The sequence below is a fragment of the Bufo bufo genome, chromosome 10 (genome assembly GCF_905171765.1).
Source record: "Bufo bufo chromosome 10, aBufBuf1.1, whole genome shotgun sequence".
In the NCBI taxonomy this organism is placed as follows: domain Eukaryota; kingdom Metazoa; phylum Chordata; class Amphibia; order Anura; family Bufonidae; genus Bufo; species Bufo bufo.
In genome coordinates, this window is record NC_053398.1 from 105,759,875 (window position 1) to 105,781,825 (window position 21,951).

Genomic DNA, 21,951 nt, shown 5'->3' on the forward strand with positions numbered 1-21,951 from the left:
GCAGTCAAAACTGACTGCGATTGCGTTCCTACTCGCGCGGGTTTGCCGCAATGCACCGGGACGCATCCGGATCTAATCCGGACACGCTCGTCTGCAAGGGGCCTAACAGTGTGAAGAGAGCCTAAGGTTAGAACTCCATAGCTTCACACTTGTGATTACCATGAAGCGGCTGATTTAGGTGACATTCATATCCCTGGTAAACATATTCTACAGGCTGTTCTGGCAAAGAACAGCCTGCTGGAGTTCACCGCATCGGCATTGCCGGATTCTACAGTTCACCACTGGATCCCCATTGACTACGATTGGGTTTTGTGGTGATCCGGCCACTTTCTGGGATGACGGGTGCAAGTGATGAAGCTTGCAACTGCAGCATTGTTACCTCTACGTACCTACCTCAACCGGCAGGCAGGACTGTTTCGCACTAACGTATCCTATGGTGCATTATTTGATTGCTGTAATTTAGCAGTCTACTTTGCATGTCTCATGACAGAATCTAGAAACGTATTCATCTTGGGCCTTGTTGCTCAACAATGGCTAAAGACATGTAGGCATTCTGTAGGACCAAAGTGTGACACCTTCATATATATATATATATATATTTTTTTTTTCTATTTTCTGGAAGCTATACTTCATCAAAAATCCAACAGAAATAAACGTTGAATGTCTCTGTATGAAGTCAGAAAGCGGTGCCTTGGGACTGTTCGGCTGGGTTCACACCTGAGCGTTTTACAGCGCGTTCCTACGCGCTGTAAAACGCTCAACAGGCAAGAACCAATGATTCCCTATGGGAATGGTTCTCACCTGAGCGTTTTACCGCGCGTACAAACGCGCTGTAAAACTCCCTACGCCCCAAGAAGTACAGGAGCTTCTTTGGGGCGTATGGTCGCGCATTCCCGTACATAGACTTCCGGGAACGCGCGACAATGGCGTTTGCTAGTTTCGGAGCCGCGTATGTGAGACACCCGATAAAATCGCGCATACAGAGCGCAACAATGTACGCTCATGTGTGAACCCAGCGTTAGAAATCTGTAGGTGTTGTATTATGGTTCTTTACAACTTGTGAGCTGATATTTGGTGAAATTAGTCTTGGTGTCATTCATTCCAGGGAATGGGAGATAATGTTCCCATCCATCTGCGCCATGAAGGACCAGTCAAAAACCTACGATTAAGTCTAAGAGAAGTGTACAGCATGATGAAGGAAATCTGGAAAGAAAAATTTGCCATTGACCAGCAGGTAACAAGCATTCTTGTTATTGTATTTGTTGCTGTACAGTATCTCTACATAAAGTATATTTCTTATCTTAATTTCTTATTAAAGGGGTTCTACAGGAATTAGGAAAATGAAAATACTTAAATATTACTTTATTATAAACATATTCTCAAATACCTTTCATTAGTTATAATGGCTTGTTTTGTCCAGGGAGCAATCATTAGGAGAAATAGAATGGCCGCTGTCCTATTAGTACACACAAAACCTGTCCTAATCTCACAGGAGGACAAGTTACTTCAGAGCAGTGAGCCAAAGAGCTGCCTCATCTTCTATGATCCTGAATACAGTTTAATATTATCTTCAGCTAAATCTCTGTAGAAATGGAGTTCATGAGGAGGCATGAAGTACAGAGAGGAGGGTGGGGGTGATGTGGATAATGAGCAGCAGCTCTGTAGGCAGTCTCCATTACCCCAGTCTGTCCTGTCCATCCTCTCTGTACTTCATGTCTCCTCATGAACCCCATTCCTACAGAGATTCAGCTGAAGATCTTATCAGCTGTACTCAGGATCATAACCCCTGACAAGTAGGAGAGGAGGATGAGGCAGCGCTTTACCTCAGTGCTCAGAAGTAACATGTCCTCCTGTATGATTAGTACAGGTTTTGTGTGTATTAATAGGATGGGCGGCCATTTTGTTTCTCTTAAAGGAAACCTGTCATCAACTTTATGCTGACCGTACTGAGGGCAGTATAAAGTAGTGACAGAAATGCTGATGTCAGCGGTGTGTCACTCATCAGCTAAAAGTAAGTGGTTGCCGAGAACCAACCAGCATCATAATCATTGCAGCCCAGGCCTGGAAAAGAGTCACATCTACCTGAGAAGAGTCCTGGTTATTCCTAATCTCCTGCTCTCCCCGACCATCTGCTGATGATTGGCAGTTGGGAGAAAACTAGGTAGAAGACTGTCACTCATCAGCAGGTGGACAGGAGAGCAGGAGATCATGAATAACCAGGACTCTTTTCAGGTAGATTTGACTCTTTTCAAGGCCTGTTCTGCAATGATTATGATGCTGGTTCTCAGCAACCATTTACTTTTAGCTGATGAGTGACACACCGCTGACATCAGCCCATCTGTCACTACTTTATACCGCCCTTAGTACGGTCAGCATAAAGTTGATGACCGGTTCCCTTTAATGATTGCTCTCTAAACAAAATGAGACATTATAAATAATGAAAGGTATTTAGGAATATATTTACTCTAAATTCCCGGAGAACCCTTTTATTTTTATTTTTTTTGCATATGCATATTAGTAGCACCTCAATGCACACAGCTTTTAATGGGGCTTTTGAATGTAACAGGCCCCCCTGGCTATGACACATCATTTGTAGTATTATACTCCATATATGTGGCAAAAAGCCTTTCTAAAAATGGATTGAGATTAAAAAAAAATTATATAAAATATTCATATAAATTAAAGGGCCTCTGTTAGCAGATGACACTGGCTGACCTGTTACATGTGCACTTGGCAGCTGAAGGCATCTGTGTTGGTCCCATGTTCATATGTGCCCGCATTGCTGAGAAAAATGATGTTTTATTATATGCAAATGAGCCTCTAGGAGCAACGGGGGCGTTGCCATTACACCTAGAGGCTACACTTTCTCTGCAACTGCCGCTCCTCCTGCACTTTGATTGACAGGACCAGGCAGTGTAAACGTGATCACATCGGGACCTGTCAGTCAAAGTGCCAGGGGGCGTGGCAGTTGCAGAGAGCGCTTTACATATTATAAAACATCATTGTCTCATCTTGGATATTGGGGTTATATCGCTAGGATTTCTATGGGAGCGCCGAAAATAGCCGAGCAGTGTTATTTTTGGACGTCCCATTGAAATTAATGGGAAGTGCGGCCACCGCTCCATTCACTTCTATGGGGCTTACTACAGAACTATACATCAATCTGCTCAGCTCCTCCTGCTCTAAAGCATGCTGCCTGCAGATCAGACACCATGTTCAGTGTAACAGGTTCCCTTTTAAAGGGGTTATCCAATGTCTAAAACATGTCCCCAAATCCCCGGACCCCTCATATAGATTAGACTTGCCCTGCTCTCCGGTACCCACGTCGCTCCTGATCCATGCACTGCCGATGCATTTCCCCATCGTGCGGTCAAAATATCTGGCCACAGGGGGGTGAGCAGCCAATAGCAGACTGCAATGGGGACGAGCCTCCCTAGCATCGCGGGTGACGCTAGGGAGGCTCGTCCACGTCATGGGAAGATGCAGCCGTGGCCGTGCGGGGATCAGGAAAGACGCAGGGGCGTGTTTTAGACCTTAGATAACCCCTTTAATGCCTGGGGAAAATCTTGCCAGTTGTATTCCTTAGTCCTGTGCTTGTCCTGCACAGTTGCCCACCCATGACATGATTGATGCTCTTATCCACCTTGTCTTTCTTGTAGAAGGGCAGACAGTCATCTCTCTCAGAGTTTATGATGAACCATCTACAGAAGAAGTTCGGAGAGGCTTCCATTGAATGGTCATATTCTTTGCACCAGACATGTCGGATTCAATTGATAAATGAGCAAATGTATTCATTTTACAGAGTCCTTATGGGTCAGGTGAGTCTCACTGCTTTTCTGTAGAGATTCCTCTATTTCTATATGTGCATCTGCTAAAATATACTTTTAAGGGAACATATGAAAAAAAATGACATATTGTTTAACCACTTCCCGACATGTACGATGGATGGGCGCCATAGCCAGCGGGTTCCTGTTTTACACAGCATGCATCTGCCAGCAGGTTCTGGGATGGAAAACAGCTCTGATCATAGACTTTTAACCCCTTAGATGGCACTAGAGCCATTTGGTAGCAATGGCGGCCAGAAGCATTCTGTCCCAGACCTACATAGCTGAGCTTCTGTCCCGGCCTGTGGTAGGGCTTAAGGCTAATTTCACACAAGCGAGTTTTCCTTCCAGATTAGATGCGTGTAACGAAGACATAGCACCCGGACTGAATCCTGACCCTATCATTTCAGTGGGTCTGTGTACATCAGCGTCATTTTTCATGCGTCATCTTAGCGTTCAAGAAAAATTGCAGCATGTTCGATTGTTTTTCATGCAGCCCTGGCCCCCATAGCAATTTAATAAGCTTTGCGTGCAGTGTCGGACCAGAGTACCTGAGGATCCTTCAGTGGGCGCCGTCTGTGATCCCATAGCGGGCCCCAAAAGTCCAGAATAAAAAATACATTTGGAGTGGCCTTTGGAGACAGTAAATTGCCACTAGGGTCTATTTCTTTGAATCAAAATTTATTATACATTATTGATGATATGGGAGTTAGGCCCCGAGAATAATTTACTCTGGTGGGACCAAGGAACGCCGTCAGACCCTACTTGTGCAAAAAACAGAAGGCATCTGGATGCAATGCGGTTTTCACTAATGGTTGCTAGGAGATGTTGAGTGTTTATCTTCACTTGTGTGTAAAACGCATTAACCCCCTCCCGACCAGCGCCGTAATAGTACGGCGCAGCGGGACGTGACTTGCCGCCTAGCGCCGTACTGTTACGGCGCGCTGATCGGGCGGGTGCAGGTGCTGCGCCCGCCCGATCAGCTGCAGGGGTCCGGAAGTCACTGATAGCCAAACCCCTGCTGTATGCGCTGGCATCGGTGAAAACACAGATGCCGCCACATTAACCCTTGATGTGCCGCAGTCAGCCCTGACCGCAGCAGATGCGATGTGTGGAGGGAGGGAGAGAGCTTCCATCGGGTCCCTGCGCTGCTGTGATGGGGACCCGATGGCAGCCCGATGCCTTCCTTAGGCATCGTGGCTGCCTTCCTGTAAGGCCTCTTTCACACGGCCGTTTTTTTTTCCCGTTTTGCGGGCCGTTTTTTGCGGTCCGTATACGGAACCATTCATTTCAATGGTTCCGCAAAAAAAACGGAATGTGTTCCGTATGCATTCCGTTTCCGTATTTCCGTTTTTCCGTTCCGTTTAAAGATAGAACATGTCCTATATTTGGCCGCAAATCACGTTCCGTTGCTCCATTAAAGTCTATGGGTCCGCAAAAAAACGGAATGCATACGGAAATGCATCCGTATGTCTTCCGTAACCGTTCCGTTTTTGCGGAACCATCTATTGAAAATGTTATGCCCAGCCCAATTTTTTCTATGAAATTACTGTACACTGTATATGCCATACGGAAAAACGGAACGGAAACACAACGGAAACAAAAAACGGAACAACGGATCCGTTTAAAACGGACCGCAAAACACTGAAAAAGACATACTGTCGTGTGAAAGAGGCCTAAGCCTGTGAGATCCAGCCCCCTGGATCTAACAGACAAGAAGGCTGTAAGTGTATTACAGCCTGTAATACACTTACAGCCAATGTATCACAATACAGAAGTATTGTAATGCATTGTAAATGGGATCAGACCCCCAAAAGTTGAAGTCCCAGAGTGGGACAAAAAAAATTAAAAGTTTCAAGTAAAAAAAGAAAAAAAGAAAAGTAAAAAAATATAAGTAAAAAAATAAAGTAAAAATTATTATTTTTTAAATAGGGAAAAAAATAAGTAGACATATTAGGTATCGCCGCGTCCGTAACAACCTGATCTATAAAAATACCACATGACCTAACCCCTTAGGTGAACACCGTAAAAAAGATAAAATAAAAACGGTGCCAAAAAAGCTATCAAAAAGTCATATGCACCCCAAAATAGTGGCAATCAAACCGTAATCTCATCCCGCAAAAATGATCAGTAACAGCCGAGCCCGTGCAGCTCCTGCACCCGCCCGATCACATCACGTACATGCACATAGGAATGCAGTAAGGCACTACATTCCCCCACGTACATGTACGTGGTATTGCGGGAAGGGGTTAAAGCTGACCTACAGCAGTGAATCAAAATGGCTGGGTTGTTATGGAAACCTGGTGTAAAACTGTGTGTATGTGAAGACTAAGGACCTGCGAGCTTCTATTGGCTGATAAAGGACATGTGACCGTGTGTATGGCAGTTGGGATATGAAAAGAAAGACCTGCAGGCTTCTATTAGCTAATGTAGGTTATGTGAGGTGCCTTATTAGCATTTTTTGGGAATATCTCTAATTTGGGAACGGTACGTGCTAAAGAGCTGAGACCCGGTGTAAAACCTTCCCAGACACCTGATGTACCTGTGTTCGTGATTGTAAATGCAACGGTGTGGATTCCTTTAGCAGACATACATACACTCAGCTTTATATTAGATATATACTAGCAGCACGGGTATATTTAATCTATTAAATTTAATGTTTCTGTGTGTCGTTAAAAGATATCGACAGTATCTCCCATAACAGTGACCTCTACAGCACTCCGCCCCACTGTCTGCTGAGCTGTGTATCTAATCCCATCCTGTATGATACGGTCTGCTGAGCTGTGTATCTAATCTTATGTTGTTATACTGTCTGCTGAGCTGTGTATCTAATCATATCCTGTGTGATACTGTCTGCTGAGCTGTGTATCTAATCTTATGTTGTTATACTGTCTGCTGAGCTATGTATCTAATCCTATCCTGTGTGATACTGTCTGCTGAGCTGTGTATCTAATCCTATCATGTGATACCGTCTGCTGTGTATCTAAGTCTATTGTGTGATACTGTCTGCTGAGCTGTGTAGCCCTAGCCTAAAGCTGACTTACAGCAGTGAAGAAAAATAGCTGGGTTGTTATGGAAACCTGAAGTAAAACTGTGTGTATGTGGAGACTAAGAGCCTGCGAGCTTCTATTGGCTGATAAGGGATATGCGACCGTGTGCATGGCAGTTGGGAGCTTGTATTGGCTAAGGCAGGTAATTTTTTGGGAATATCTCAGAAACGGTATGTCCTAGAGAGCTGAGATCCAGTCTAAAACCTTCCCGGACACCTGATGTACTTGAGTGCCAAATTTGGTGAAGATTGGTCCAGTCGTTTGGTCGCGCATAAAGAACAGACAGAAACTCATTTTTATATATAGAAGAGACTAGCAGAAGGACCCGGCTTCGCACGGGTATATTTCATATATTTCATTTTATATTTCTGTGTGTCGTAAAAAAGATATCAACAGTTTCCCCCATAACAGTGATCTCTACAGTACCCGCCTCTTTAATAATGACCTCCACAGTGCCCGTCCCTTTTACAGTGATCTCCACAGTGCCCGCCCCTTAAACATTGACCTCCACAGTGCCTGCCCCTTTAACAGTGACCTCCACAGTGCCTGCCCCTTTAACAGTGAACTCCACAGCACCCGTCCGTTTAATAGTGGCCCCTGCATGTAGCAGTGTAGTTGTGCAGTCATACGTCATATGACTGAATATTTAAAGGGGTTCTGCACTTTGTTTTAACTGATGATCTATCCTCTGGATAGATCATCAGCTTCTGATCGGCGGGGGTCCGACGCCCAGGACCCCTGCCGATCAGCTGTTTAAGAAGCTTAGCCCCGCCCATGCTAGTTGATACTAGTCGTGACGTCAGTGGGCCGGCGGTAAACCGTGAGAAGGCTGCGGCGCTACTGGACCCCCCGCCGATCAGAAGCTGATGATAGATCATCAGTTAAAACAAAGTGCAGAACCCCTTTAAGGACCTGCGAACTGCTAAAACCTGTGATCAGTTGTTATGGCAACTTGGAGTAGGACTGCGAGCTTCTATTGGCTGATAAGGGACATGTGAACATGTAAATGGCAGTTCGGATTTAAGTGAAAGGCTTGCTGGCTTGTATTGGCTAATGCGGGTAATTTTTGGGGAATATCTCAGGAACGGTAAGTCCTAGAGAGCTAGGTCTAAAACCTTCCCTGACACCTGATGTACCTGTGTGCCAAATTTGGAGACGATCGGTCCAGTCGTCTGGTCGCGCATAAAGAACGTCCAGACAGACATCTAGACAGAAACTCATTTTTATAATATAAGAGACTAGCAGAAGGACCCGTCTTCGCACGGGTATATTTCATTTAATGTTTGCGTGTGAGGTTAAAAGATATCCACAGTGTTCTCGATCAGTGACCTCCACAGTATTAAGAGTGACTTCCACAGTACCCTGCTCCCTTAACAGTGACCTCCACAGTACCCCGCTTCCTTAAGTGACCTCACAGTACCCCGGTGTCTTAACAGTGACCTCCACAGTCCCCTGCCCCCTTAAGTGACCTCCACAGTAGTCTGCCCATTTAAGAGTAACATCCACAGCAAACGCCCCCTTAACGGTGACCTCTACAGCATACTGCCCCCTTAACAGTGACCTATACAGCACCCTGCACCTTAACACTGACCTCCATAGCGGACCGTCCCCTTAACTGTGACCTCCACTGTTCCCTGCCCCCTTAACAGAGACCTCCACAGAGGCCTGCCCCCTTAACAGTAACATCCACAGCGCACACCCCATTAACAGTAACCTCCACAGCAGCTGCCTCTTTAATAGTGGCCTCCACAGATCGGTCCAGTTGTTTGGTCTGGTCGCGCATAAAGGACAGACAGAAACTTATACACTCACCTAAAGAATTATTAGGAACACCATACTAATACGGTGTTGGACCCCCTTGTGCCTTCAGAACTGCCTTAATTCTACGTGGCATTGATTCCACAAGGTGCTGATAGCATTCTTTAGAAATGTTGGCCCATATTGATAGGATAGCATCTTGCAGTTGATGGATATTTGAGGGATGCACATCCAGGGCACGAAGCTCCCGTTCCACCACATCCCAAAGATGCTCTATTGGGTTGAGATCTGGTGACTGTGGGGGCCATTTTAGTACAGTGAACTCATTGTCATGTTCAAGAAACCAATTTGAAATGATTAGAGCTTTGTGACATGGTGCATTATCCTGCTGGAAGTAGCCATCAGAGGATGGGTACATGGTGGTCATGAAGGGATGGACATGGTCAGAAACAATGCTCAGGTAGCCCGTGGCATTTAAACGATGCCCAATTGGCACTAAGGGGCCTAAAGTGTGCCCAGAAAACATTCCCCACACCATTACACCACCAGCCTGCACAGTGGTAACAAGGCATGATGGATACATGTTCTCATTCTGTTTACGCCAAATTTGGACTCTACCATTTGAATGTCTCAACAGAAATCGAGACTCATCAGACCAGGCAACATTTTTCCAGTCTTCAACAGTCCAATTTTGGTGAGCTCGTGCAAATTGTAGCCTCTTTTTCCTATTTGTAGTGGAGATGAGTGCTACCCGGTGGGGTCTTCTGCTGTTGTAGCCCATCCGCCTCAAGGTTGTGCGTGTTGTGGCTTCACAAATGCTTTGCTGCATACCTCGGTTGTAACGAGTGGTTATTTCAGTCAACGTTGCCCTTCTATCAGCTTGAATCAGTCGGCCCATTCTCCTCTGACCTCTAGCATCCACAAGGCATTTTTGCCCACAGGACTGCCGCATACTGGATGTTTTTCCCTTTTCACACCATTCTTTGCAAACCCTAGAAATGGTTGTGCGTGAAAATCCCAGTAACTGAGCAGATTGTGAAATACTCAGACCGGCCCGTCTGGCACCAACAACCATGCCACGCTCAAAATTGCTTAAATCACCTTTCTTTCCCATTCTGACATTCAGTTTGGAGTTCAGGAGATTGTCTTGACCAGGACCACACCCCTGAATGCATTGACGCAACTGCCATGTGATTGGTTGACTAGATAATTGCATTAATGAGAAATAGAACAGGTGTTCCTAATTCTTTAGGTGAGTGTATATATCGTATATATAAAAATATCATATTACCGGTATACCGCTCACATATTTGGTATCCCAATAACTGTCACAACATGTAATAGAAGTATATACATTTATTGTTCTGTACATCAGCAATGACAAAAAGAAAAGCCTTTCTGAATGGTAAAATGTAAAAATATCCATTTTGTTTACGATCCATATAAAAAATATGTATATTAACATGGATAGTTTGGTTTACAGATGGATGAAGATTTGTATGATGCCTTGTTTCATGTGCACTCACACCTTCTGAAGGAGCTCACCACTGCTGACGGCTCCGATGTTGGGTCACTGACACGGGAGCAGTTCAGGTATGGTATTTAAACCTAGCTAAATAATGTAAAAATAGTGAAAAGTACCGGAATCATAGGATATATGTTTTAGGATAAATGTAGTGTATATGGAGTTCTGCCCAACTCCTGGATCCTCCAAAAATACCTAATTTATATGAATTAGCAGTTTTTTGTTTTTTTTTCTCATCAAACTCGCACAGAAATATTCTTCGGTCACGCTAAAGCCAACTATACATATAAGAGCTGTTGTTGGCAGATGCTGGTGAGTGATTTTAAATACTCCCTCTTGCTCCATTCACGACTATGACCTTACAGGTGTTGACACTGTGGTGAAGGGGCTGTGCCACCCTGAAATGTTATTTAATATAATTCAGCATAATAAAATGAGTTACTTCTTTAGCGTACTGTTACGGTTGTGAGATATTGGGTTTAGCCACCACCTTCATCTACTATTAGAAGCTGTGACAGCACACGGCCGTATTTTGCGGTCTGCAAATCGCACATCCCAGCTGTGAGCCTTCCGCCTCATACACACCCCCCCCACCAGGCTAAATAAAAGTCCTATTTTCGTCCACAAGTGTTCTGTTCACATCTTTTTCGGCCCCATTGAGATGAATGGGACCGCATCCGATCCGCAAAAAACACGGATTGGATGCATACCGGAACTACAGCCATGTGCACGAACCCTCACAAGCAGAAAGGACATGCCTTTGAGATAGGGCACACCCCCTGCGCTGTCAGCCTGAAGAGGATTGGGCAGAGCAATGAATGGGGAGATCTCTGGATCCATGTGAGGTACAGGGCTGGTTCTAGCTTGGTTAGAAAGAGACTGTCATGTACTAATTATTTTTTACAATCAATCATGGCATAACCCCATTTAAGCCCCTTTACACAGCAGGTAATTATCAGGAACAATTGGGTTGCTCCTGATAATTGCCCGTCAGAGGAGATGAGAGCTGCATGTAAATGCAGCAAGCACCTCCACTGTATGGGGAAGAGGGATCGCTGCTGTGATCGCTTGTCCCCACAGAGAATCATTGTTTCTAGGCAGTAGACTGCTGTTATTAGACAGCACGATCTGCTGCCTAGAAATGATTTATATGACTGCAATGCACTCTCCCGGTGAACGAGCGTTCACCTGTTCATTGGGTGATCGGCAGCAACTTTACACAGGGCAGTTATCAGGAATTAGCGTTCCTAGGAACTCTCCAGCAGGGGCTACATGGCACCGTTCTCGTGATCAGAGAAGGTAAATGTCTTAGCTCGTCATGTAGTCATCCAACCACATGGTGGCAGTATTTCGGTTACAAACTGACACAGGACAAGCTAAGGCACATACCGTATATATTCGTTCAGGCCAGTTTCAGAAGGCCATGTAGTTTGTGAAACAGCAGCATTTTCTGGACTGTAGCTCTGCTGTGAGTTCCATCTCTATCGTCTCATACTCAAATGATGCTGTGAATCCGAAACTGACCTTAGGCCTCTTTCATACATGAATCACAGATGTGTACTGTCCATGGTCTCCACTGATCGCTCACACATCTATTGATTTTTAATGTGTGTATTCACAGTGGTTTTCCATGGACCGTGGGTCTGTGGCGACACCATAGAAACATGCCCTAGTCCGTGATTACGGATCCCTCATGCACATTATAGTCTATGGACTCTTCCGCTTTGTCCCCATTCATTGTCAATGGGGACAAAACGTAACTGAACAGAACGGATGCTCCAAAATGCATTCCGTTCCATTCTCATACCGGAGAGCAAACCGCAGCATACTGCGGTTTGCTTTCTGCCCTGGGACGCGGAGCAAGACGGATCAGTCATGACCACAATGTAAGTCAATGGGGACGGATCCGTTTTCTCTGACGCAATAGAAAACAGATCAGTCCCCCATTGACTTTCAATGGAGTTCATGACGGATCCGTTGTGGGTATGTTACAGATAATACAACCGTTCATAACGGATGCAGACGGTTGTATTAAAAGTAACGGAAGCGTTTTTGCTGAAACCTGCCGGATCCAGCAAAAAAATAAATAAACGCTAGTCTGAAAGTAGCCACAGATGCCATCCGTTTTTGGTCTGTGGTTTTCACGGACCATTGGTAGGAGGTGCTCTGGAATCGAATTTTCATTCTAGCAGTGTCCATGGATTGGGGATGACACACAGACATCATCATGTCATGGCTGTGTGAAAGAGGCCATAGTCTAATGTTTAAAGGGAATCTGTCACCTGCTTTTAGCATTTTAAGCCGTCACCATCGCTATGTTCCCTAAAAGTACCTTATTTCCAGCAATCTTCTTTTTACTTGATTTCGTTTTGTCCTTTTGATATAAAAGCGCTTTTTATGATATGCTAATGAAGGTCCAAGGTGCCCAGAGGGGCGTTTTTTTTCCCTCTCCGGTGCCCAGTGACGCCCCCCTGCAGTGCCCAGTGGCGCCTCCTGATCCTGAAATAACCTCCCACAGCCCGGCAAACGGTTCCGCCCCCTCCCCACGTCATAGTCTACCTTCTAGAAATGCCCCGTCCTTCCTGTCGGCGGCCAGAAAACTCGCGCAGGCGCAGTACCGCCTGCGGCCTGCGCGATCATCAACCTCCTGAGGGCAACAGCCTCAAAAGTCTCACTGGGCATGCGCCGAGCCCAGTGATGTAACCTGAGCGCTGTTGCCCTGAGGAGGTTGATGATCGCGCAGGCCGCAGGCGGTACTGCGCCTGCGCGAGTTTTCTGGCCGCCGACAGGAAGGCGGACGGGGCATTTCTAGAAGGTAGACGAGGACGTGGGGAGGGGGCGGAACCGTTTGCTGGGCTGTGGGAGGTTATTTCAGGATCAGGAGGCGCCACTGGGCACTGCAGGGGGGCGTCACTGGGCACCAGAGAGGGAAAAAAACACCCCTCTGGGCACCTTGGGCCCTCATTAGCATATCATAAAAAGCGCTTTTATATCAAAAGGACAAAACGAAATCAAGAAATTAGTGAACATAGAGATGGTGACAGCTTAAAATGCTAAAAGCAGGTGACAGATTCCCTTTAAGTCTCTGCTCAGTATGAAGATTTGTACTTTCTCACTACAGCAGATTTGTAGTTAGTGCTTTTCTCGTTAGCTTTAGGTTTTTATTTCTTTTCCACAGTCTCCAACTCACAAAATCCTTTCCATCAAAAAGTTCGGATGAAATTCAAGAACTTTTAGACACTGCAGATTCTCAACTGATGCCAGAAGATGAAAACATTAATTACAAGTCTTTATTCAGTGAGGTAAATCTCCATTTTCTCCTCTCATAGTGATTTTCAGCATTAAGGCTCATTCACATGACTGTATACTTGAGTCCTCATCCGTTTAGCAATTTTGTGAAACTGACGCGGGCCCGTTCATTTTAATGGGGCCGCAAAAGATGAGGACAGCACACCGCGTGCTGTCCACATCTGTGCTTCCGTTCCGCGGCCCCGCAAAAAGATAGAACATGTCCTACTCTTGTCCTCAATTGCGGACAAGAATAGGCATATCCATAATAGGGCTAGGCCGTTCCGCAAAAACAATTGTTTTTAGGCTACATGCACATGACCGTATGTGTTTTGCAGTCCGCAAAAAAAAAATGGATGACATCCATATGCCATTGTTTTTTTTTTGCGGATCCATTGTAACAATGCCTAAGGGTACTTTCACACTTGCATTGCTGGATTCCGGCAGGCAGTTCCGTCGCCGGAACTGCCTGCCGGATCCGGCAATCTGTATGCAAACGTAAACCATTTGTAGACGGATCCGGATCAGTCTCACAAATGCATTGCAATACCGGATCCGTCTCTCCGTTGTCATCCGGAAAAACGGATCCGGTATTAATTTTTTTAAACATTTTTAAGGTCTGCGCATGCGCACACAGGAAGACCGGATCCGTCAATGCGGCTATTTTAATGCCGGATCCGGCACTAATACATTCCAATGGAAAAAAATTCCGGCAAGTGTTCAGGATTTTTGGGCGGAGAGAAAAATGCAGCGTGCTGCGGTTCTTTCTCCGTCCAAATACCGTAAAAGGACTGAACTGAAGACATCCTGAGCGGATTGCTCTCCATTCAGAATGCATGGGGATAAAACCGATCATTTTTTTTTCCGGTATAGAGTTCCGTCCTAGGAACTTTGACGCAAGTGTGAAAGTACCCTTAAACGGACAAGAATAGGACATGTTCTATTTTTTTTTTTTTTTTTTTTTGCAGGGCTACAGAACTGACATACTGATGCAGGCAGCACACAGTGTGCTGTCCGCATTTTGTGCTGACCCATTGAAATGAATGGGTCCGCATCCTATCCGCAAAAAAAAACGGAACGGACACAAGTAACGTTCGTGTGCATGTAGCCTTAGAGCGTTTTTGCTTCAAAATCAGCTCCAAAAAACGCCTCTAAACAGCCTACCATTAATTGTAGTGGGAAACAGCATTTGCTTTTTATTCCACATGGAAAAAAAAAGCAGCACGCCCTATTTTAGGATGAAATCTGCACCAAATCTCCTATTGAGATGAATGGGAAGCATAAAAAAAAAAAAAAAAAAGTCCATGCTGTCTTTTTGTGGTGCGTATTGGACCAAAAACCACAAGCTGAAAATGCAGTTTTCTACTTAAGTATACTATATAAAATGCGCAAAAAAAATGCGTAGATTCCGCTCTGTTATCTTTTTACTACAAAATCAGAGAGATAAAGTTGTCACCATGATATTGTAGTAAAAAGATCACAGAGAGGCACAGAGTATTATCAATCATGTTAATGCTCAGTGTCTCTGCTGTCCGGAACGGGGCTTGGCTCTCTTTCACGCAGCAGATTACCCGCACGGCATCCGCTCGTGTGAAAGAGCCCTTACTGTTGGTATATTCATTTATGTAATAAAAATGTAACAAGTTTCTATTGCTTCATTTAATACTATATTATAACTCCACCTTTTTATTATCATCATTGTGTGGCAGTATTATTTACACTCTCTATGGCAGCATTATACGAGCACTACATCATTCAGTTACTGCCCATTTCCTCCTGTAAATAAGAAGGCAAGGAACACCCCCTATTTATCCAGGGGCGCACAGACCCAGGACCCCGCTGATCAGCTGTGAGATGAGGTGTCTCGTCTCTGATGGAGTGGCTTAAATTGAGCGAGTACTTATATTACACTGCACTTCGGAGACAAATTGCCACCTCCTCTTCAAACAGCTGATCGGCGGGGTTGCCGGGTGTCGGACCCCCAACGATCAGATATTGATGACCTATCCAGAGGACAGGTCATCAATATTAACGGCCTAATAACCTCTTTAACTACATATTTGTGCGACAAAAGGCTTACAGCTGACTTTATACAGGGTCATGTAATTGTCGCCCACTGTCAGTGCATGCTAAGAGTTGTAGTTTTGCAACAACGGATTCAAAAGTCACTTCTCCACCGTATGCCAATAAAAAAAAGGTAACTGGACAAAAATATATGAGAGATTACTACATGCTTATGCAAAGAATATTTTTAAGATGTGATTTAGGACATGAAAAGTAGTGATTATTAACCCCTTTTTGGGCAGATTAGGAGTATGCTCATTATGAGTGGCAGACAGCAGCAGCTACAGCAGGGCTGGCCAACCTGCAGCTCTCCAGCTGTTGTAAAACTACAATTCCCACCAGGCCCTGCTGTAGGTTGATAGCTGTAAGCAGTCTGGGTTTGCTGGGAGTTGTAGTTTTGCAACAGCTGGAGAACCGCAGGTTGGCCATCCCTGAGCTAGAGGAACCTCTGATCACTGCTGTTAACCTCTCAAATGCTGTGTTCTCATTGAAAGGGAAAGGGAGAGACACATTACAGGGATTATCTAGTATGGACAGACAGCCCAGGGTCCATACAGCAACAACTGCCTGTGTACCATTAGGGCACACACTATTGAGTACATTATACAGTGGTTAAAAAAAAAAGAGATTTTTGTATAACTTACCAGTAAAATCTCTTTCTCGCTCTTCCTTGGGGAACACAGGAGACCTTGGGTATAGCTCAACTCCCTAGGAAGCATGAGACTAAGTGAAAACTGTTAAGCCCCTTCTCCAGCAGCTATACCCTCAGCCTGGAGAGAGAGACTGCCAGTTGCGTGTCCAAGTAGTGAGAAAAACGGCAATGACCAACAAAGTGGAACCAAACAAGTCAACTACCCGACAGGGGCAACCAAACCGTAACCTGTAGAACAAATAATGATGGGTGGGTGCTGTGTCCCCCAAGGAATAGCGAGAAAGAGATTTTACTGGTAAGTTATACAAAAATCTTGTTTTCTCGCCCATTTCCTTGGGGGACACAGGAGACCTTGGGACGTCTGAGAGCAGTCCAAGAGGGGAGGGACCACAGCCCAAGGCAAAGCCACCGTAGGCATCATGAAGCCGCCGCCTGCAAGACCAGGCGGCTCAAAGCAGCATCTGCCGATGCACCAAGTGGCCGCCTTGCACAATTGTTCAGCCGAAGCCCGATGTCTCTGAGCCCAAGAGGCACCGACCGCTCTGGTGGAATGAGCAGTGATACCGAAGGGCGGAACCCCGCCCTTAGTGTGGTAAGCCTCAGCAATAGCTAATTTGATGAAACGGGCGATAGCCACCTTGGAGGCTGCCAACCCCTTGCGCGGACCCTCCGGAATTACAAAAAGAGAGTCTGTGCGACGAAAGGGGCCGGTGATCTCCAAGTAAATCCTCAAGGCCCTAACAACGTCCAAACAGTGAAGTTCCCGTTCCCGGGGGTGGGAAGGGGATGGGCACAGAGAGGGGGGGGGACGATGTCCTCATAGAGATGAAAGGTGGAGACCACCTTCGGAAGGAAGGAAAGGACGGGACGGAGAACAGCCTTATATTGGTGAAAGACCAGAAAAGGCTCGGAACAAGAAAGGGCCGCCAATTCGGACACCCGTCGGAGAGACGTGATGGCCACAAGGAACACGACTTTACAAGACAAAAGTCATAGGGAGATCTTCCGAAACGGCTCGAAGGGGGAAGCTTGTAGCGCAGAGAGCGCAATATTCAGATCCCAGGGCGGAATCGGGGAACGGTATGGAGGATCCGAGTGAGCCACTCCTTGGATAAAGGTCTTGACAGATCCGAGAGGAGCCAGGGGACGCTAGAAGAGGATGGACAGCGCCAAAACCTGACCCCTCAAGGAACTGAGACCTAGCCCCAGGTCCAGGCCGGACTGGAGCAAGGACAGTACCGTGGGGAGAGAAAAACGGAGAGGGGGAACACCCAGATTCTCACAGAAACCCAAATAAGACCTCCAAGTCCGATAATAGATCTTGGACGAGGCAGGCTTCCGGGCGCGGATCATGGTGCGAACCACATCCACAGAAAACCCCCGTTGCGTCAAAACTGTGGTCTCAACAGCCACGCCGTCAAACGTAGCGGCCAAGGCACGTCTCCCAGGAGCAGCATCAGATCGGCGTACCAAGACTGGCGAGGCCAATCTGGAGCAACCAGGATCGTGGGAATGCCTTCTGCCGCAATCTTCCGGAGAACCCGAGGCAGTAGGGGAATGGGAGGAAACACATACAGAAGGGAAAATTTCTGCCATGGAAGAATGAGGGCGTCGGCGCCGTACGCCCTCGGGTCCCTTGCCCTGGCCAGGAAGGTGGGAAGCTTGTGGTTGAACCTGGAGGCCATGAGGTCCACGTCCGGACGACCCCAACGAAGGCAAATGGACTCGAACACGTCCGGGTGTAGCGACCATTTGTCCGGGTCGATGGTGGTCCAGCTGAGGAAGTCCGCCGACCAGTTCTCCACCCCTGGAATATAAATCGCTGACAGGGCTGGAATGTGAGCTTCCGCCCAGAGGTGCTGCGAGTGCCCCCCTGGTGGTTTATGTATGCCACGGCCGTGGCATTGTCCGATTGGACGCGGACAGGACGGCCTTTTAGCAGGGGAGTCCAGTGTCGGAGCGACAAGAAGATCGCCCTCAATTCCAGGACGTTGATCTGAAGCTTGGACTCCTGGAGAGGGGTCTGCAACCACCAGCGGAGGGAGGCCCGAACTTGGGGAGTTAAAAGGAAGGGCCGGTCCAGACTCTCCGGTGACTTGTCCCAGGCAGAGAGGATCGCCCTTTGAAAAGTGCGGGAATGAAACTGTGCGAACGGAATCGCCTCGAAGCAGGCAACCATTTGTCCCAGCACCCGCATGCTGGATCGGAAGGACGGGCAGCGGTGGAGAAGAAGATTCTGAATCGACCGGTGGAGGGCCAGACGCCAGACGGACCTCCGCCACCTCCGTATCCAGCAGCATCCCCAGAAAGATCAACTGTCTGGAGGGAATCAGGGAAGACTTGGGAAGGTTGAGAAGCCAACCGAACTGCCCCAGGGTCTACAGAGTGAGGTCCACGCTGTCGGAAATCAGAGAAAAGGAGGGCGCCTTGATGAGGACGTCGTCCAAGTAAGGCAGCAGAAAAACACCCCTGGAGTGGAGCAAGGCCAGGACAGGAGCCAGGACCTTGGTGAACACCCGAGGAGCCGTCGCCAGGCCGAAGGGAAGGGCGACAAACTGATAGTGATCGTTCCCCACTGCAAAGCGAAGGAAACAGTAGTGACAACGAGCGACCGGAACGTGGGAGGTAGGCATCCTGAATGTCGATTGATGGCATAAAATCCCCCTTCTCCAGGGAAGCCGCCGCGGATTGGAGAGACTCCATCCGGAAACGCCGAAGGCGGAGAAAACTGTTTAGCCGTTTCAAGTCTAGGATCGGCCGCACCAAGCCTTCTTTTTTGGGGACTACGAAGAGGTTTGAGTAAAACCCCTTGAATTGGTCCACCGGAGGCACGGGAACGATGACTTCCTTGTCTAGTAAAGTGTGAATGGCTGCGGAGAAGGCGGCCGCGCACTTGGGGTCCCGCGGAGAACGGGACCGAAAGAAACGATCCGGAGGGAGAGAAGTGAACTCTATTTTGTATCCGGAGGATACAATTTCGAGCGCCCAGGCATCGGAGATATGAGCCCGCCAGACGTCCCTGAAAAGGAGAAGGCGGCCCCCCACCCTGGTGGGTGGGGGAGCACCTTCAGGCGGGGGGCTGCTTGGCCATGGAGGAACAGGCAGCCTGTGACTTGCGCCAGGTGGGCTGCGCCCGAAAAAAGGACTTCTTGCGCCTATCCTGGGAGGGGCCAGAGGAAGGACCAGCTGCGGATCGAGGCCCGGAGGACCTGCGGGAGGACCGAAAGAGAGATGAACCAGAGCGACCTCGAGTGGCGCTCTTGGTTCTGGGCTGGGGAAGATGGGTGCTCTTTCAACCCGTGGCTTCTGAAATAATCTCGTCTAAACGGGTCCCGTGAATGGCAGCCGAGCCAGGGAGCGCTTGGAGGCGGTGTCTGCCGCCCAAACCTTCAGCCAAAGTTCCCTCCTGACGGAAACGGCTAGGGCAGAAGAGCAGGCAATGAGGGCACCCGCATCAAGAGAAGCCTCACAAATGAATTTTCCTGCCTGAACCATAAGTTGGGCTAAGGATCGGAGGTCCTGAATGGGAACGTCCGAACCTAATTCCTGTTCAAGCTGCAAGCCCCATTCAGAGACCACTTTCCCCGCCCAGGCAGAGGCAAAAACCGGTCTGAGGGCTGACCCGGAGGCAGCATAGATGGCTTTAGAGAGGGACTCCATACGACGGTGCTCGGTGGACTGAAGTGAGGAGCCGTCTGCCATAGGAATTGCCGTGCTCTTAAACAGGCAGGCCACGGGAGGGTCAACCTTAGGTGGGGACGCCCACATGGCAACACAATCCGCTGGAAATGGGTAACATATGTCCAGCTTTTTGGGGGCGGTAAAGCGGGTGTCAGGGCGAGCCCAAGCCTTAGAGACCACTGAGGAGAAGTCGGCATGGAGAGGAAAAACCTTGGACGCCTGTTTGGGGCGGAAAAAGGACACGACAGCCTGGTCAGAGCTGGGAGGGTCGTCGTGTATCTTAAAAGTATCGCGAATGTTAGCGATGAGATGACCCACTGCAGAGGCTAGCTTGAACGGCAGTGCCGAGTCTATGTCCCAATCCGAATCCGCCAATTCTCCCTCCGAGGGCATGTCCTGAGAGGAGGAGAGGCCCGACTGAGTCCGCAGGCGTGGCGGAGAGAGAGACGCATTTGAGGAGGATGCACATTCTGCCCTGGAACGCTTCTGAGAGTGCCGGGCCCTGGAGGCTTCACTGGGAGCGACGGAACCAGAGGGGGTGGCAGAAGCAGTAGACCCGGAGGGTGCAACAGGGGGTGTGGCAGCCTGGCGGTTTGTCTACAAGGCGGCCTACTATGTGGGTGAGACTTTCCACGGCCTGGGATAGGGACCTAGCCCAGTCAGGTGGACCAGAGGGAACAGGAGACGGCACGGCGGTTGGCGGACCCTGCATTGGGGCCTGACATGCAAAGCAATGCGGATCAGATTGCCCCCGTGGAAAAGGTTCTCTACAGGCGGTACAGGCATGGTACCAGGGCTTAGGGGCCCCTGTGGGATCCGACATGTTGGTGATGACTGTAAAATAACCCAGGAAGAGGGGCCTTACCCAGGCTAGGGCCACTGGCGCTAGAAGGGGGTTAACAGTCCTACCAGGAGAGCCTCAGGAAGCGAGGAGCCGCAGCAGTAGTAGGAGTGCAGATCTTGCCGACTGGAGGGAGGTCAACAGATGTGGAGGCAGCAGCGGTGGCTAGCAGGCTCCTTGCTCAGACTGCGGTGGTTGGCAGAGCGGCGGGAAGAAGCGGAGCGTGGGAAGGTAAGCCTCGCCCCCTGCTGCTGGAATTTGCCCAAATTAACCAAATTAACTTCTGACGTGCCGCGCTGGTTCCCTCCTCCCCATGAAACAGGCGCCGGACCTGCGGTGCCGATTATGGAAGATGCGCCGCTCATGAGCCCGCCAGAAAGCCGGCAGCGCTGGAGGCCAACAGAGGAGAAGGGCACCTGCCGGTAACGCAGGAGCAGAGGGGATGTGCGCTGGATTGGCTGGATCGGATGCATGAAAAAAGGACCACAATGCCTGGGTGCCAGCCGGGAGTATAAGCGCTGAGGACACACGCAGCGCCGGAACTTCCAGGCCCTTGTAATACAGCACCGATAGCCAAGACTAGCGCAAGAGTGGGGGAGAGCTGGGAGGGTCTCACAAATAGTTGGGAGGCCCCAAAGGATAAAAAAAAAGGGGAAATGGAAAGCCCTGCAGGATCCTGAGAGTGCCGGGCCCTGTAACTAAAAGGAGATTTAGCCTAAGTAGCCAGTGAGGGGAGAGAGAGAGGGGGGGGGGGATAGGCTGGAGCAGCCACCTCTCACCATCTTGCCGTCTTCACCCTCGGTCCATTCCAGCAGGGTCGCCCCTTCAGCGACGGGCACCGCAGTGGCAGGACGCTGGGAGAGGGACTTGGCGTGCGGGCGACCCTTGTGCTGGCGGGATGCAGGGGAGCTAGGCTGCCCTGGTCCACCTTGTCTTCTGTGGGGGAGGCAGCAGTGCGGATAACCGGAACTGGCGCAACTCGACCCCGGGAGAAACAGAGTGGTCCGGGCGTCTCTGTTGTCCCTGAAAAAATAAAAAATCCAGATTAAGAATAGATTATAAAAAAATAAGGAGAAAAAACAGCCCTGCTGAGCGGAGCGGAGTGTCTTGCCTCCTTGGACACTAAGCAAAAACTGGCAGTCTCTCTCTCCAGGCTGAGGGTATAGCTGTGGAGGAGGGGCTTAACAGTCTTCACTTAGTGTCACGCCTCCTAGGGAGCTGAGCTATACCCAAGGTCTCCTGTGTCCCCCAAGGAAATGGGCGAGAAA

At 48.3% G+C, this 21,951-nt stretch overlaps 1 protein-coding gene across 1 annotated transcript in view; it reads left to right on the top strand.

The window, feature by feature from the left end:
• The window catches only part of TSNAXIP1 (translin associated factor X interacting protein 1), a 69,976-nt gene that overhangs the window by 45,771 nt on the left and 2,254 nt on the right, over positions 1 to 21,951 (top strand). Inside the window, exons 11-14 of the mRNA XM_040409122.1 lie at positions 1,106 to 1,234; positions 3,660 to 3,818; positions 10,116 to 10,225; positions 13,336 to 13,459. Coding sequence (XP_040265056.1) covers positions 1,106 to 1,234; positions 3,660 to 3,818; positions 10,116 to 10,225; positions 13,336 to 13,459 — 522 coding nt within the window. The remainder of the gene's footprint in view (positions 1 to 1,105; positions 1,235 to 3,659; positions 3,819 to 10,115; positions 10,226 to 13,335; positions 13,460 to 21,951) is intronic.